The sequence below is a fragment of the Triturus cristatus genome, chromosome 2_1, assembly GCF_964204655.1.
Source record: "Triturus cristatus chromosome 2_1, aTriCri1.1, whole genome shotgun sequence".
NCBI classification, from domain to species: Eukaryota; Metazoa; Chordata; class Amphibia; order Caudata; family Salamandridae; genus Triturus; species Triturus cristatus.
The window spans coordinates 376,210,785-376,229,653 of NC_140581.1; the positions used below are offsets into that span (position 1 = coordinate 376,210,785).

General features: G+C 43.9%; 1 protein-coding gene across 2 annotated transcripts in view; it reads left to right on the forward strand.

Annotated features, from left to right (window-relative positions):
• The window catches only part of SETD9 (SET domain containing 9), a 153,587-nt gene extending 135,173 nt beyond the window's left edge, over positions 1-18,414 (forward strand). For both annotated transcript variants that reach the window (XM_085631363.1, XM_085631364.1), the window contains exon 6: positions 18,115-18,414. In XM_085631363.1, the coding sequence (XP_085487489.1) occupies positions 18,115-18,202 (88 nt within the window). In that variant the 3' untranslated portion in view covers positions 18,203-18,414. The remainder of the gene's footprint in view (positions 1-18,114) is intronic.
• Positions 18,415-18,869: the final 455 nt, after the last annotated feature.

Consider the following 18,869-nt stretch of genomic DNA (forward strand, 5'->3'; position numbering starts at 1 on the left):
GGGTGTTACTGAGGGTTCAATTCGAGCAAGTTTTATTTCGCAACAACTCTGCTCCATCAAGTGCGTCAGGGGGAGAAAACAAAATGGACGCCTCATTGTTCCAGAAGTGACATTCTACTCTTGCTCACAAGGTCTAGCGAACATATCAGTTGAGGCAAATCGAAACTAAACAAAGTCGATTGTTGTCTAAATCTTCGTCCACAAGTTGTTCAATGTCATTGTCAAGTGACAGTGAAGCAGATGGATGTGCGATATCAACTAAAGCAAAATGTGCTCATGTCAGACTGGCCACATGCAAGGGAAAATGCGATTTGAAGAAAGATTGGCACGTGAAGTAACAAATTCATTTAGACACTGTGCTAAAATCACACTAAAGATGAATGACAGTTCCATACCTTTTATCATAGACAGTGGCGTGTCAATAAACATCATGCCTGAGGAGAAGTACAATGATCTGTCTCCAGTGCCCCATCTCACACATTGAAGACAAAACTTTATACATGGACTGCATCAAAGCCATTAAAAAGTCAAGGTTCATTTGTAGCAACCATGAAGTACAAGCACCAAGTCATATACTCCAAGGTACTTCATCAAGTGCCTGTTTACTCAGTTTCACTACTGCTGCTCAAATGGGACTGATATCTGTAAATTACAACATAAATGCTCATCACAAAATAGTGAGTCAGTTTCCATCGTTGTTTCATGGATTTGGAAAACTTAAGACAATGAAAGTGCAACTGTATATTAATGAAGACATTCTTCCTTTTGCTCAGCAACATCGTCAATTTGCATTTCATTTACAGGAAGCTGTTGAAAAAGAACTTGAGGCATTACTAAAGCATGATATAATTGAGTACTCTACTGGTCTGACATCATAGGTTTCACCCACAGTGGTAGTCCCTAAAAAGGACAGGGAAGGAGCTGTATGTATCTGTGTTGATATGCTTCAAGCTAAAAAAGAAATTGAAAAAGAACGGCATACAGGTCCACACATTACCAATATGACCACCCAGCTGAATGGTGCCAAGGTCTTCTCTTGCCGTGATCTTAACAAAGGATACCATCACTTAGAACTAGAAGAAGATTGCAGGTACATTACTATCTTTTCTAACCATATTGGTGTGTTCAGATATAGGAGATTACGTTTTGGCGTGTAATCCGCTGCAGAACTGTTTCAAGATGTAATTCGCCTCATAACACAGCCTATCACTTATCCTTTCAATTACAGCGAAGATGTATTGGTTTTCGAGGCCACACAAAAGGAACATGATAAAGCTCTTACACAAGTGTGCTGTTTGCTTGCTGATGCAGGTCTCACTTTGAATGCAGAAAAGTGTGAGATCCACAAAACAATACTCAAATTATTTGGCCATATTTTCTCTGATGGGGGAATGACACCAGATCCAGCTAAAGTACAGGCTTTGTCAGTCACTTGTCTCCCATAAGATGTTACCATGATTTTGCCACAGTAAGTGCCCCATTAAGAGACTCAACAAAATTAATTGATTTATTTCAATGGTCACATGAATGTGAAAAAAGCTTCCAGAAAATTAAATATGCAATATAAAACATCACTGAAATGGTCTGATCTAAAGCTACATACATAAATTGTTGTTGACGCAAGCCTGGTAGGGTTGAGTGCGATTCTTGCCTAACACAATGAACATTCAATTACTCGAGGGCATATTGTGGCTCATGCTAGCAGAAGTTTGTGACAAACGAAACGTACCTATTCACAACCTGAAAAAGAAAGTCTAGCTGTTGTGTGGGGTTGTGAACATTTTCTGTATGGAAAGTATTTACCATCTTTGGCAATCCAAAAGCCAAGATGTCCCCCAGCTTTGAGTGGTAGGGGTTACGACTGCAGGAATATGACTATACTATTGTGCACCAACCAGGGAATGATCAAAGTCCTGCTGACTACTTTTCACGAGTGCCAGTACAATGTCGTAGTACCAATTCCAAAAGGGCTGCAGTCTACATTAACTTAATCGTAAAGTCCTGTACACCTGCCCCTATATCAGTGGATCAAATCATTGCTGCCACGAGCACAGATAGTGACATGCTAATACCCCAAGAGATCATTGCACATCAGTCCTAGAAACAGCACAAACGACCTCTTACAAGTGAATATCAGAAGTTCATAAATGTGAAAGATGAGCTTTCCGTTACCTAAGAAGGTATCGTCTTTCAAGGTTGGAGAATTGTCATACTGGAGAGTCTGAGAGAGTAGGGCCTTTGAAGTGGCACATGAGGGGCATCATGGAATTGTTGCCAGTAAGCGAGTTCTCCGAGACGGAGTTTGGTTTCATCATCTTGATAAAAGAGTTGAAAGGGAATTAAAGGCCTCTCATTTAGGCAACTGTTTATCTCCCAAAACAACCCAGCATCCAGTAAACATGTCTGATCTTCCAAAACGTGTGGGAGAAAATAGCTGTTGACTTCTTTGGGCCCCTTGACAATGAACATCATTTAATGGTAGTCATTGATGAGTATTCTCGTTTTTCCTTGGTAGAAGACCTCTCGTTGATCACTCAGGACAAAGTCATTGAAAGGCTAGATGGTATTTTTGCAACATGGGTTGTTACTTCAATTTCGAAGTCCGACAATAGCTCACCTTTCAACAGTTGAGAATTCAAAGACTTTCTTACTCATTTGAACGTTAAGCATCAGAAAAGCACACCTCTTTGGCCAAACGCAAGCAGCATTGTTTAGTGATTTTAAGCACCCTTAAAAAGACTGTTCAGCATGTTACACTGGAAAAGCTTAAAATAAAATCAGCTCTTCATTCTGCTCTTCATGCCGACCGGTCAACTCCAGAATTCAGCTACGGGTGAAAGTCCTGCAACCCTGATGTTTAAGAGAGCCATGAAGACCAAGTTGCCACAACGGACCACTACAAGATTGATTGATGATGGTGAATTTCGTCAAACTGATTCCTATCACAACACAAAGGATGACCTATGCAGACAAATGCAGATGTGCGAGGAGCCTTGTCTTTACAGAAGGAGACCGAGTCCTTATCAGACAGAAATGAAAACACAAATCTGATGCTCCTTTTAATGCTAACCCACTGAGGGTGTGACTAGTAAAGGACACGTGTTGACTGCTCACTGTCCTGGAAAGACCATTATGTGAGATTCTTTGCATTTCGAGCTCCTGCTCGACATTCACCAACTCCAGATGTCAGAAGTGAGATTTGTCCACCTGTTAATACTGAGAGCCATCGACTGCACCTTTGTCTCTGCCACCAATGCCAGTCATGGCCACTTCTTCTGTATTTCCACAATCTCACATGACAAGATCTGGGCGATTGATTTGAGCACCAAAACGACTTATTGAAGCGTTATGCTGTATATTTGTATTAATTGAACTTTTTATTTAACAAAGGGGGAGATGTAGTGTCTTATGAGTTAGAGATGATGGGACCCCATTTGGTTCCTGATGTACTCCGTAGAGCAGTGACGCAAGTGCTTGGGTGTGGTTGGTAGAATTCATGATGTAGAATGTTCCCTTAAAGGTTACATGCTGAGAAAGACGTGTAATACCAAGCTCTGTGTGTGGCGTAATCATTTACATGCGCCAAGGCTGGGGAGGATGCTACCATTGGGAGGGCTACTGCTAGGATAAGGTGAATTTTGTATGAAAAACAAATGTAAAATGCTGAGGCTGGCCAACCTTTAACATCACCTAAATCACTAGGCCCCTGGAAAGTCTCCCGTTCCCTTTCTTAACTGCATTTTGGCAGAAGGCAGTAAACCCACTCCTGTGTAGGGCTACCAGACTCCACGTTTCCTGGAACAGGCACACATCATGAGAATCTATAAATTTTCCCCACTCTTCCTCGTGCAGCATCCTTGAAAGCCCTGCTGCATTCCAAACCATGAATTTTAGCTGTGTCTGGACAACTTAAAGGGTATTGGGTTCAGGGCTCTTGTTCAGGGACGCACTGCCGCGTTCCACCTGGGTCCTCTATTCTGTTGCTGACATGAATCCCCCTTCTCAGCGCTCCATTGCCATGATCAATTAAAATAATTGTAATTAATTCTATGCATCACTATTATTAATTAATGCACATCAACTTTTTTCTTCAGGTTAATTTTTTTAGATTTGAACTTCAGAAAAATATATTTAATTTAATATATTTGCATTAGTTTAAAGATTGAATTAAAAAGTGCTGTAGCATTTCTTTTTATTTTGTTCATTTAAAGTACATATGAAGAATTCATCTATATTACTATTTAAGATTTTAAAAAAGTATTTATTTTCACGTTAAATACATTTTTTAAATTCCCCCTATACTTTACCATAGGGAGATTCTTAGGTTGGGATGGAGATGTCCTCGTGGTAAAATACAGGGGAAAATGAAAGAAAATTATTTAAGACAAATATAAATACTAAATGTATTTTTATGTTCAATATAAATTCAAAATAATTTTATTTATATATTTTAAACATTGAACAAATGAAATATGCAACACTATTAAATTCATTGTGAATTACAACTTTAATAACGGAAATGTATATTTTCTAAAGTATAAATAAAGTTAATTCCCACTTACAAAAAATGTTTGAATGTGTATTTTTTGTTATCAAAAGGTATGCATAAATTAAAATTAATGTAATTGTTTTTTAATTAAATGTATTGTTAAATTATTTTTTAATTCAAATCCAAATTCCATCCGAAGCACCAGCTGGATGATCTAGACCACTCTGAGCTGTAAAGTTTGACTGTGGGCTCCAACCTGGCTCTCCTGATGCAAACTGAAGCCTTTCCCAAACGTATTGGAATCTCCAAGCATCTCTGGGAATCCTCAGTTCCATCAGCTGGAGTGGGAGCTTTAGGATCAGTTGATGTGATTTGCCATGTGATCCATCAAAATGTTTGGATACTGGGGATGTATTGGAGCAACCGAAGAAAGTTTTAAAAGAACTGGAAACTAGACTTGTGACCTCCATACCGGGTCCACCAAGACCATATTTTCCTTCTACATTCTCATATGTGCCTTTAACTTCGTAATCACTAAGCACAGGAAATGCATATCCAAGAAAATGTCTCTAGTTCTGAAGGAAGGCGTCCATCATAAGTGAAAACTGATATTTGAACTGAAGTTTTACAAACTAAGCAGGCTTCCACTGAGCCACTCCTACCCTTTAGTGAGGGATTTACTAATAGCCTTTTGGATACTTGGGCCAAGCTCTATTCTGGCCCACCTGTCAATAGACCAGTTGCCTGTCACCATCGCCCTGCACCTGGCGATTCTGCCTTCTTAAGTCAACATACCACTGCTGACAGACTGGCGGTTCAAACGTCCATCAGCAGGGTTAATCTGAACGCTTTTCCTACCAAGCAGAGTGCTTGTCCTATAGATCTGTCAAACAGCTACGTAGGCTTCGGTACACACATTCACGAAGCACTACTGCCTTGACAGTCAGGTCCGTCGAGAGGGCTACTTTGCCTGCTTGGTCCTACTGGACTGTTTGTTCTGAGACAGTTTTCAGACCCATCCACCATGGGAGGTACTGCTTTGGAATCTATTTACAAGGTATGAAATCTTCTGTTTGAAGTATGCATCAGAAGATCTTTCTGGGGGTACTTGATTTAACTGCAGATTCCTCACCGACCCACCCACCTACTTATCTGTGAACTGGACTCACTTTCATCTACAAGTGTTCCAATCTAGAGATGTGCACCCTGGACCCTGCACCCTAGTCATGCCAATGGGCTCTGCGTCTGAGTGCCCTGACAGACTAGATTGCATCCAACGTCAGGGCACATGGGTGGCGCTTATATGCGAATACACACACCACATCTGGAATGGTATGACATCGCCACAGAGCCGCATGACACCATCTACTGGCGCACAGAGGTACTGCAAAAAAGTTTCTGGATCCAGTCTGACACCTCAGGAGTATTCACAAGGTGAGGAGTCTGCGGTTAGACTAAGTATCCACCAGAGATAGTTACTGAAGGCAAGTAACTTGTTCTTCTACTACGAATCTGCTTTCAGGTGATAATTCTTGGAAGGCATTAGTCTAAATAGAGTGATTTCAGAATAGTTTTATTGTAAATTCCAGCTGAAACGAATTTAACAACATACTACTCTTATGAGCCATTCCAGTGGTAAGGTCATGGACACAAAAATGCTTTGCTGGCACAGGTTGTAGACTTGGGTTCACTCACAGTGGTGCAGCAGTGGCGGTCCACCGTCTGCCAGATTACCACTATCGATGTCATACTGGCGTTGGACTGCCGCCTGTTCCAGGGAACCAGAGCGGGACCTGCTGAGCATATTACAAGTTCCCTCCACCGCCAGCAATTTCATGGTGGGCTCCCCCGCCATGAAAAGGCTGGCGGTGGAGGAACAAAGGGGGCTATATAGGGCCCCCATGCCCTCCCGCCATGGGGATGCATTCGGAGGGGGGGCACAACATATGCCCCCTGTCTGCTTGCATGTGCCCCCTTGTCTGCTTGCACTCCCAGTTCCAGCACGGCATGGACGTCACCGGCCATGCCGTGCCTGGAACATTTTTGGCGTTCCCATTGCGGTGCCTGTTTTTTCTGGCACCGCCATGGAAAAGGCCAAAGGACCGTCTGTCTTCACAAGAACTCGTAATCAGGTCGGCGGTCCTTGCATGGCTTTTGGCGCAGCCCTGCCGGCGGAGAGCCAGCACAACTGCACCAAAGTCATAATCAGCCTCTTAGTCATTATTCTTTAGCTGGGATGGGGTGTTGACGTCTCCAAAATTGTGCCTATGGGACATAGTGTTGATTCACCAGCCCAAAAATGGATGTGCTGTGTTTGGGTGTAGATTATCTAAAAAGTGGCAGCTATTGTTTTGAGAAGGCAGTCTCCACAAAATTATGAGCACTGAAAGTGGTGTAGACTCCTCAAAGTGCAGAGGTCCTTTGGGAAACAACATCTGGTGGAAGAAGTGGGGTGTTAGGAAGGGGGTTAACAACAGTCTGATTTCCTATTATGTAAACTATGAGATTTCCCTACTCATGTCTTAGAAATGGGCCCTAGCTAAATTGGTTTTCTGTGGAGTGCTATGTTGCTTACTAGAAAGGCAGCACTTGTCTCCTTGTCATCTCAGTCTTCTCAGTATTCTACTGCTTACTTTCCATCCGTCAGCCAAGATAAGATTACATTCGGGGTGCTTTGCTTTAAAGGTTAATAACATAGGATAAAATAGGATAGAAAAAGAGCATTAATACAAGCTCTCTGTAGTGTGGCAGAAAGAATGAGTCACACGTGCAGAGAGATCCACGTGAGTAGGGCCCCTCTTTGCCAATATTATTCAACATCTTTCTTGAACTTTTTGCCTAAATACTCCCTGCATTTGTCTTTTCTCTTAGAAGGATTGGTTGAACCATTATAGCTCATGTGTGAATAATTTCATAATCTGTATTATTAAAAAAGTAGTAGATTTTTTTTTAAAAAAAAGAAGAAGCTAGTTATCAGATTATAAATTGAACTTAAACCGAAATAGTTTCTGGAACCCAGTACTATATCACCACACAAAAAGGAGGCAGCCAACGGCCTCAGAGAGGCTGGAAAATAGAGAAGTGGAGGGAGAGAATGCCACCTATTATCCCTAGAAAAACAAACAGAAGGGGGTATCTAAGAGGCCACCCTTAATGGAACAGGATGTCTCACACACAATATTGTATCAAGCTTCATCATAGACATCCTCTCCCCACCCTGGTGAGATGGTATTATCAGGGCGGACTCAACCTCCGCGAAGACTTTTTGGCAGAAGGAGGGAGTTCTTACATAAATCTTCCAGGATAAAACGAGATCCAGTTTATTTAAAAATACCTTCCCTCGGTTATCACCTTTATTAGTGAGGACCTGAGGTACATTAAAAACACAATAAAGCGATCGATACTTTATAAAATAATGTCTCTAGTCCATCTGCTAAACGGCCAACATGTTTCTGCCCACACTAAGAGCCATATAGTTCTGGGCCAGGGAAAAACGAGGTACACCTTCCAAGTGCCCAAATCAATAGGCCTACCTGAAACAATGCTACAAGTAGTATCATATACCTATTGGAAATGGAAAGAAAAAGTGAATATTTAGGTGTCTCTATGCTGGGTGGTCCCCAACAAAACATAAATAAAAACCCATAATTGCCCAAGTGATATTACAACTGTGTCACCCCCACGTGTGTGCAGTGACATTAAAAAACATCGGGGGACAATTGTTTTGAGTCAAACTCCCTCTCTAAAATTTAATCGTGATTGATTAAGTGACAATTTCTTTTATTTTTTATATATATATAGACGAGTTACTCGTTCTCTCTTTTAGATTTTCAATAGAAACCATATTGCGGTCAAAAAGCCTTGTCTACTGATCCCATGTGCTAATGGTAATACACGTACATTGTAAGTGGGCACCAGAATATTAACAAAGACCTTCTTTCTTACTATATCACAGTGTTAATTAGGACAAAGAAATCAGTTACCTTGAAGAACTGTCAAAGGCAACCTCGACAATATGCAAGTTAAACTTTCTGAGACTGGTTTGTTTAACAAACAAATTGTTGAGAAACTTGAATTACAGGCCATTTTCTATTATCGGATAAGTAAACATGATAAAAATGCTTATTGTCCTCAGCTTCTGTATATGCCACCCACTTATTTTCGGATAGTAAAAAATCCCATTTAAGAGCTCCCTATGGTCATTCAAAAGACCTACATTATTGTGAGAATAAACTTAATTATATGCATTATATTCTTCACCAAGATGTTATAGTTGTTTTGCAACGTACAAAGCAATGCCTTAGCTATCTAACTATCCACTGAAATGGGAACATCTCTATGTTCTTATGCAGGCACTAAAATGTAAGTGGAAACCCTTTCTCCTAACACATCTCCATCCCTGGCAAATGTCTTGAGTGAATGAGCGATTGCACCCTCTATTGTTTTTTTTTTTTAACTGAGTTTTATATAGCGCGAACTTGACCCGAATTGGGTATCAGAGCGCTTTACATAGCACCATTTGCATTACATGAGGACACATTCATTTTTGTTAGTCACAGGGAGATTGTGATTTGCCCAGAATCACAGGATGTTCAGCGTCATTGCCGAGACTCGAACCCAGTTCCCCAGATTCGAGGTTGACCGCTCTAGCCATTAGGCCAACTCCTCTCCCCAGTTAAACACCAGAATGTCTTGGCACTGTCAAATTGCAATGAGGGTTAACATATGTAAGAGCCCAGGAGTGTTATATATCCATTATGCTCTAACCAGGGTCTGACCGCTCGGTTCCCTCTTCCTATAGACCTTTGTCCATGATTAATACAGACAGCAAACTCATTGGTAAAGCCCTTGCTCTCTGGCTGTGTCCCATCATTCCACAACTGGTCCACGTGGATCAATGTGGCTTCATTCCCAGTCGTAATACCACCATGAATCTTAGGCAGCTTGCCCATGTCTTGCATGAGGTGGACGGGAGGGAGGACAAACTGGTCATTGTTGCCAAAGAAATTGCAATGGCCTTAGCCACAGTGGAATGGTCATCCTCATGCAAGTGCTGAGTGCCATGGGGATTGGTAGTCGGTTTCGTGCCTGGGTGAACTGCTGTATATGAGGCCTGTCGCCAAGGTGTGAGCTGGCCTATTGGCAGGGGAACACGACAGGGTTGCCCCCTGTCCGCGCTTCTCTTTGCCCTTGCTGTGGAGCTGATGGAGACCTGGATTTGGCGGGAGATGGTGCCTTGGGGAATTACGGTGGAGGACACTATCCACCTACTGTCCCTATATGCGGGCGACACTCTTTTATTTGTCCACTCTGAGAAACTCGCTTCCCTGGTTGCTGGACCTCTTATACAGGTTTGGAAGGGTCTCAGGCCTTCGGATCAATTATCGAAAGACCTTGCTCTTCCCGTTGCAACATTGCCGGCCCTCCCCCTTTGCTTGGAGACTGACAGGTTTCGCTACCCCCACCCCTCAGAAATGCTTGCAACACAACATTGTTAGAATCATGGAAGGCATTCGCTCATCCATAGACTTTTTGAACACCCTTCCACTCTTCCCTTATGGGACGTTTAGCCATTTCCAAAATGGTCCTCCTGCCGCGCAGCCTCTACTGCACCCAACATTCCTTCAACTATATCCCCTCGGCCAAATTTTGGCAACTGAACACCCTGTGCTCCTCTCTGATATTGGCAGGGGGCCCCTCCCGTGTTGCTGGAGATATCCTGTTTCGCCCCCTGATGGAAGGGGGTTTGGTGGTCCCTAATTTGGAACAATATTACCTGGCCTCACAAATACAACATGCCGTACACAGGCTTGCAGAGGGTGAAAACTAGGAGAAGAAATTGCTCTGGAACAACTTCAGAGCTATCTCTTTTGCCACAGATCTTGATGGCGGGGTGTAGGTGGGAGGGTTCAGTGCCATCTCTGGGCAGACATACCACGCAGCTATGGGAACGCACAATTAAATTGGTTCTGAGAAGGGCCCCCTTTGCCAGGGAATTTACTTTCTGGGAACTTCCAGTGTTTTGGACACTCACGAGCTCGGTCGACATGACCCAGTGGTGGCATGGGGGCTGCAAACCCTTAGGGGATCACTTCCCTAATGAAGAATTTATAACATTTGAGGCAGCTCAAGAAGCTTTTACTCTGTACCTGGGCTGTTTCCTTCCATACGTTAGCCTCTCTGCTATTACCAGGGGCATCTGGACCTCCTTTCCGGTGGCCCCTCCCACTTCTCATGCCTTCCGGGCCATGCTGGAGGTGGGCGACACCTGGTTATGTTATGTTATGGAGATTTCTAAAGTGCATGATTACCCGGAGGTGTCCTGGCGCTGGTTACTTCTCGTGCAGCGGAGCTAGGAAAAGGGAGTTATTCCTCAAAAAGCCAGGTCTTCAGCCCCCTCTTAAAAGCTTGAAGATTGGTGGCGTTTCTCAAATGGAATGGAAGACCATTCCAGGCCTTCGCTTCACACAAGGAGAAGCTTCTGCCACCCCTCTGGGCTTTTTTTTGTGGGTGGGACTACGACCATTTTAGCTTCTGATGATCTTAGAGTTCTTATCGGTTTATATCACTGAAACGCGTCTTAGATGGTCAGGTCCCCACCCTTGCAGAGCTTTCAAAACTATACAAAGGGACTTAAACTGCACCCTGTTCCTCACCGGGAGCCAGTGCAATTTTTTTTATTTCTTTTGAGATTGGGGAGAATTTATATGTGCCCGTAAGAAGTGTGGCCGCGGCCTTCTGGAGCAGCTGAAGTTTATAAAAAAACTTTTGCTAAATATTCAAATATAAGCTGTTGCAGTAGTCCAGCCTCGATAAAACCAAAGCTGTGACTACTGTTTTCCGGCACCCCAACGGAAGGAGTCGCACAACCTTCTTAACCGTTCTCAGAACATGCACTGTTTTTGAAACTACTGCATTGACCTGGGCTCCCAGGGACAATTTCTCATCCAACAGAATTCCCAGATTTTTTACCTTTTTAGAGGGTGAAGGTAGTGATCCCAGAGAAGCCGGCCACCAGTTGGGAGTCCAAAAATTAGGATCATTCCCAAATAGCATCACTTCGGTTTTATCTGAGTTCGATTTTAAGCAATTTTCCGCCATCATCTTCCTACTGCTTCCATGCAGGACTGAAAACAAATATCTATTCCTAGTTCATGGCCGGGTAATAGAGACACCACAATGTGTGTGTCATCCGCATAAGATGTAATCCCAAACCCTAAGCACTGATAACAGGAGCCAAAAATGAGACATACACATTAAAGAGTGTTGGGCTCAATGAAGACCCCTGCGGCACACCGCATGGCAGTGAAAAGAGTTTTGACTGAAATTTCCCCAGGGATACAATCTGGCCTCTGTCTGATAGAAAAGACTTGAGCAGATACCAGGCTTTACCCTGTACCCCACAGTCCCTAAGACGGTCTATCAAAATCCCATGTGGACCATATCGAATGCAGCAGAAAGATTCAATAGGATCAGAGCTGCCCTACCTCCCTGATCCACTGCTACCCTAATCTCTTCTGTAGCCTTGATGAGAGCAGACTCCATGCTGCGTCCCTCTCTAAAGCCATATTTGGAGGGATCTAACGCTTGTACGTCCTTCAAAAAAGCACTGAGTTGGCCATTCATCGCCTTCTCAACCATCTTGGCAGGGAGAGGGAGACGAGAGATCGGACGAAAATTTTTAGGGTCTTTAGGGTCCAGGCTTGACTTCTTTAAAAGGGGGAGTATTGAAGCCACCTTCCACTGCTTGGGAAACTGTCCAGATTCAAACATAACATTAAAAATGGCTGCGAGAGATAAGGCAATTTGACCAGGGGCCAGTTTAGTGATCATTACTGGGCAAGGATCAAAAGGCAAGCCCGATTTAGCTCCTATTAGGAGCTCCAACGTATCATGCACAGTCAATGGCCTAAATTTGTCCAGGGCATACGGGGAGAACCTTATGTATTCAGAGTCCTCCTTCACTGCAATTAAACCACCATCATTAGAGTCACTGAAGGCTGAAAATTTGCTTCCCACTTTCTTTTGGAAGAATTTGGCAATCTCCTCACAAAGGTCTGGACTGGACTGGACGGTATCAGGCCTCTGGGAAGCTAATTTGGAGACCGTTTGGAAGAGATCTTTAGGTGAGTTCTTTGCCAATTCAATTTGGGTTGAATAAAATTTTTGTTTAGCGGAGAAGATGGCTTGTTTGTAAATTTGCAGGCTAGATTTATACAATATCTTCTCTGCATCCGTATAGCCTTTTCTCCAATCACGTTCTAGGCGTTTACAATTACATTTAAGAATTTTTATCTCCTCTGTATACCATGGGGCCGAGGGATATAATCTTTTCGGGAAGATAGTTTTACGTGGAGCCAGTTCATCACATGCCTTTGTAAGCCATTTGGTATAGGAGGTGGCAGCCTCCTCTACCCCATCTGTTACATGACCTACTGTGGAAGTTAGGAGCTCCTGGAAAGCAGTCGCGTCACCTCTATTCCAGGCTCTAGTTCACTATCAGTCCTTTGTGATAGCTACTCCTTGTATGTTGGTCCTCCATATGTAGATCAAATACAACAGCAGCGTGGTCGGACCACACAAGTGGTAGTAGGCCTATATACGACAAGCCTGGATGGTTTGAAAAACTACCATCCAGGGAATGTCCAGCTACATGAGTTGGCCCCCTAACGAGTTGTTTAAGATCAGCACTGTCCATCAAGTCCATCAACATAGCTGTGTCAGGGTCATTCGGGAGTTCTAAATAAAAATTAAAATCTCCTAAGATGGTATAAGTATTACAACAAAGGCCTTCTTCCAGCATGTTCCCCAGAGGAACGGAGAACGAGAATCTGGCCACTGGTGGCCTATACAGTAGCATGCCTTTAAAAGAGTGATGGGCAGTTACACTGAAATTGAAAGATAGGGCTTCACATTCTGTTAAAAATACGGGTCTAAAAACCACTTCAATTGAGTTATGGTAGATAACTCCCAGCCCACCTCCCTTCCGATCTGGCCTGTTCAATACCTGACAGAGGAAGCATGGTGGAGTAGCTATCACCAAATCAGGTCCGGACGCCTCGGCCGTCCATGTTTCAGTGATGAACGCCATCTTTATGTCATTATCCTCTATAAGACTTGCGCACTCCAGGCTATGTTTAACCAAGGACCTTGCGTTAACCAGGATACATTTGAAAGTTTTGTTGTCTAGTCCGGCTACCACTGTCCTACTGACCTTCTTGGGCCTAGTCGGCTTGTAACACATAGCAGGTAGCACAGTATTACAATTAGGACAGGTCCCCAGAGGAACCACAGGTCAGGTCAGGCATTTCTACAACGCTATGCTAGCAGATAGAGGGCAGGTCCTGCCCCAACCCCACCCCCACTAGGGTGGCCTGGAGTGCAGAGCTGGGGCTAGAGCTTGACGACTTGCTGTGGGTCCGCATTTGTGTGCTGGTACAATACATTTCTAGCAACTTCAGATTTAAACTCACACATTTTCTGCATTTTCATCGAACATATGTGACACCATACATGCTGCACAGGATAGACCCTTCCAGGTCCCACTGATGCCCGTTGTGCCCACCAAACAGCATCCTTCTTGCATCTCGCATGGCACTGCCCCTTAGTGCGTGTCCTTTGGGAGCGAGTGGTGGCAAGAGTACTGGCAGTAGTCCCTATCCCCTGCTTGGCAGTCCCAATTGCATGTTGCCTGGGGAACATTTGCCGCAAAAAGTGACAGAAAATGGCTTTTAGGTTTCTACATTTACTTCTCGTCCTTGCCAAGGGCTGCGTTGTAATCGCTTGGATGGGCATGTCGAGCCCAGACCTGCAGATCTGGGAACACGTTGCGGCTGAATGGGTGGTGGCAGAGGAAGTGAGACTAAAAATATGTAGAACGGACAACAAACTTGGAGAGGATCTGGATACTTGGGGCCAGCAGCCGTCTTCCTTTCTGGACCCTTCGGGCTCAAACTGGACCTCAGGTAATGAGTCTGGTAACTCCTCCAGGTCTACCTCCGATTGAACCCAACACTCGCACATGCCTGTGGGCTCGTGGGACTGGCGAGCGCATATTCTGATTTGTATATTTTCCCATTGTATTGTGGCTCTGGATCTGTCAACAAAAGGAGGGATAGATGGGTAAGTTTAACGAGGTCCAGTGTACATACCCAAGCAACTAGTAAGAAAAAAGGGGTACAAAGTTCCTCAGGTCAGTTGAGAAAAAGTAGTGATTTCAGCAAATTGTGTCGTCTGTCATGAAAAAAGGGGGGGGAAACCCTTTAGTTGGAACTAGGGCCCTCACACACCCAGCAAGCTAGGTGTCATGCTTCATCATTTGAGCCTGCCCCTCGTCAGGTCGGCGCTGCAATTTCTGACGGGCTCCCAATATTGGTGCTCTTTGGCGGGGATCTTCTGTTCCTGCCGAAGGGTGCTGTGGGGGTAAGGGGCCCTAGAATGTGTAGATGTGGTGTACGGATAAAATAGGTACTGTTAGTCCACAAAAAATGTGTTTAATAAAGTGGTAAACAGCCTAGTTAAAAGGAAAATGAGGTGGGGATAGCTACTAGTGATTATGATGCTAGTTGTGTATGCCCTACTCTCAGGAGGATCAACATGTTTCTTGCCCTTTAAGCCAGTAATTGGTCACGGCAATTCATCAGGATCAGGAAAACATAAACTATCTACAACAAGGTATGTGTGTTCTACATACCCAAAAGGTGCTCAGGAGTCACCTGTGGAAAGATTGGAGACAGAAAACACATGACAAAACTGTAAGGAAAAACAATACATACATAACAACTTCAGCTGAAATCATCGAGAGTCTCATGGGGTGAAGCTCTCAGGGTGAGTATTGGAGGGTCTCGAAGGACAGAATAAATAAAAAATTATAAAAAGACAGGACTAGGGGCTGAGACAGAGCGGAGGTTGTAAACTCACCTCTTGCGTGAGCAAGGCAATCTTGCAGCAGTCTCCGGCGGATAAAAAGGACTCCTAATGTGGGTCCTGAAGTAAAAACCGGGAGGAGCAAGTAAGAAACAAGGTCGGGACGAAAATAAAATATAAAGTGACATGGTCAGCCCGGTAATCCATGTGGTAAGGGCAGTGTCGGAGGGTAATGACAGCCTTGAGTGTCAAAAAGTGCTGACATGAGCGATTAAGTGTGCAGCCTTGGTGACCATCATGCTCAGGGGCCAGGGCGTATCGCCGCCAAAAAGAGGTCAATGAGGTCAGTAACGGGTTGCCACGAGAGACTCAAGAGCAAAAGTAGGGGGCGACCGCCATCGCCCCTGGTAGCGGATGGGTCAGAGCAGGACGTACTCGCTCAAGCTGCCAATGAAGTCATGGAGGCGTCATGAATCCCCCTTTAAAAATACCCAAACTCACCTAATGGAAGACGGCGTGGATGAGCCCTGATGCACTCACCTGCGTCAGGCGACGCGTGGGATGGAAGACCTACCCCTACCGCCGGACCTGGGATGGGTTCTGAACGGGGTCGGTGTTCGCCAGATAAGGATATCGGGAGGTCTGGGATGTATCACATGACTAAGGTAGTCGCAAGCCCATTGGTCGAGGAGTGTATTACGGGTCGGCCATGTTGCAACAGGTGGAGAGAGCGACCATCCATGTCCGGTATGACTCGGGAAGTAATACTCAGTGGGTGGGTGTGCTCACAGGGATTGGTTGCCAGAGCGGTTATGTCAATCCCATTGGTTCGGGATAGAGAGGCGGCCATGTTGGTGCAGTTAGTGTGGGGAGACAATCGGAATCCGGTCTGAATCAGGAAGTGATTCTACGTGGGTAGAATTACTCACAGAGTTGGTTGCCATGGCGATATAATTAAAGACAGGCAACGGGTAGGTGGCCAGACTCAATACCACGGGTAACACATGGGAATGTGAAAAATAATAATATAAACGGTAGTGATGGGGTTCGTGGGGGCCCTGATGTAGTATCAAAGTCCCACACATTTTTTCGGGGATGTGACCCGTGAATGGGGGTCTAAAAACAGGGCGGCAGCCAACCGCATCGGGGACCGACACATTTAAGACACACAGAGGGAGGCACATAAAAAGAAATAGGATACCAGTATAGTGTATCTATTTTTCAAGCAGTGGAAGAAGATCTAGGTGGTTCGTGATCTGTTAAAGAGGTGTATTTACAGAGAACATCACTGCTAAGGATTAAGGGTCCGCATCCAAGTTAACAGGTTTAGCCAAGGTGGTCATAGGCGTAACCAGGGCATCTGTACCTTCCGGTGTATGGTTCTCATTTGGCATATGCTTACTCGTTGTCCGGTTTTCTTGCTGATGTTACCAGAAATCAGTAACGAATGTTTAAAAAACAAATAAGCATAAGTAAGAGCCGAACGTCGACAGGATCTGAAAAGCCATGTTTTAGGTGTGCTACAAAACTTTAAACGGATGTCCAAAAGGCACGAGTTTATTGGCAGCATGTGCTAGTGTTCAGCTGATAAATACGAGAAAACACGCCCTCCCCTTTGGGCTTTTTGTATTTGAGGGTCCTGCAGAAGTCGCACGTAAGTGGATATAAGTGTATGATTGGTTACATAGGAAAGCAATTTAGATTTCAGGCAGTGAGGACCCATAGAATGAGCTTATCTCCTTATCTTCGAGACATAGATGCATTATATGTTTTAGGATAAGCTCATTGTGGATGGAGGCCCCATAGAATGACCCTATCTCCTTATCTTCGAGACATAGATGCATTATATGTTTTAGGATAAGCTCATTGTGGACGGAGGCCCCATAAATGACCCTTTCTCCTTATCTTCGAGACATAGATGCGTTATATGTTTTAGGATGAGCTAATTGTGGACGGAGGCCCCATAGAATGACCCTATCTCCTTATCTTCGAGACATAGATGCATTATATGTTTTAGGATAAGCTCATTGTGGACGGAGGCCCCATAGAATGACCCTTTCTCCTTATCTTCGAGACAGAGATGCATTATATGTTTTAGGATGAGCTCATTGTGGACGGAGGCCCCATAGAATGACCCTTTCTCCTTATCTTCGAGACATAGATGCATTATATGTTTTAGGATGAGCTCATTGTGGACGGAGGCCCCATAGAATGACCCTTTCTCCTTATCTTCGAGACATAGATGCATTATATGTTTTAGGATGAGCTCATTGTGGACGGAGGCCCCATAGAATGACCCTTTCTCCTTATCTTCGAGACATAGATGCATTATATGTTTTAGGATGAGCTCATTGTGGACGGAGGCCCCATAGAATGACCCTTTCTCCTTATCTTCGAGACATAGATGCATTATATGTTTTAGGATAAGCTCATTGTGGACGGCTACATAAGTTTGCTTCATCTAACAAATTTCCTTCAGTAGCTGATGTCCATGCATGGGAGAATGGTTGAAACTGAAAGCTGGGTGAAGGCTTCAGACGAAATGGCACTGGATGAAGTTCTGGTCTCAAGTGAATTCATCAACACAGCCCCCCTTGGTTTTGCGTGGTATCTTTTAAAGTTCCTAATGGACATATTCAGTGCATGCTCTGTGGTCATTTTAGTGGAAAGATTTTACACTACACAGAAGAAAACCAACTCAGAAATCGCTGTTTTGCTTTCAGAACTTACAATGCAATGTTTGAATTTTTGTTTTGCAGGCCCTTGAGATGTGTGGTCCTCATCGCTCTGAGAGACATCGAAGAAGAAGAAGAACTGTTTTCCAATTATTACACAATTGTTCACTAGGAGGATCTCCAAGGTTGAAGAAGAACTGTTTTTGGGAGTCTCAATTATAATTTCAATTAATAGCTGCAGCATTAATCCATGATACGAGTAATGAACCGCAGTTGAAGTATTAATCCATGATACGAGTAATGAACTGCTGTTGCAGTATTAGTCCCCATTAGGGTAATGAACTGCAGCTTTATGGAATAAAGAGAGATTTTATGTATGCATTACTATGGATTTTACAGACTGTCATCATTCCAGAGGTCCTCTACTTATCTTTATATTTCGCATGTATAATTGTTCTGGGTTTGTATTAATGTGTTCATTGTAAATGTGCTAATTTGGAACACATATGAAAGGTTGCATATTACAGCCTGTGGCTTTTTAAGTCTTCTGTTGAAGATGGGTTTCCCGCCACTGGTATTTGTTTGCTTGGTGAATTTCCCAGAATGCCCCTTCGAGGTGACTGTTTTTGGGATACTGGGACTGTCATTTGTTACTGGGCAGTATACTGCATAGATATCATAGTGTTCACCCGGTGCATAACTAAGGGCCAGATGTACAAAGCTTTTCCCATTTGCGACCGCAAAAAAGCCTTTTTTTCATGTAGAAAGGCCCAATTTGAGATCCGGTAACCGTTTACTTTATCGCAAATTGTGTTTGCTATTTGGCATTAGGAAGGAGC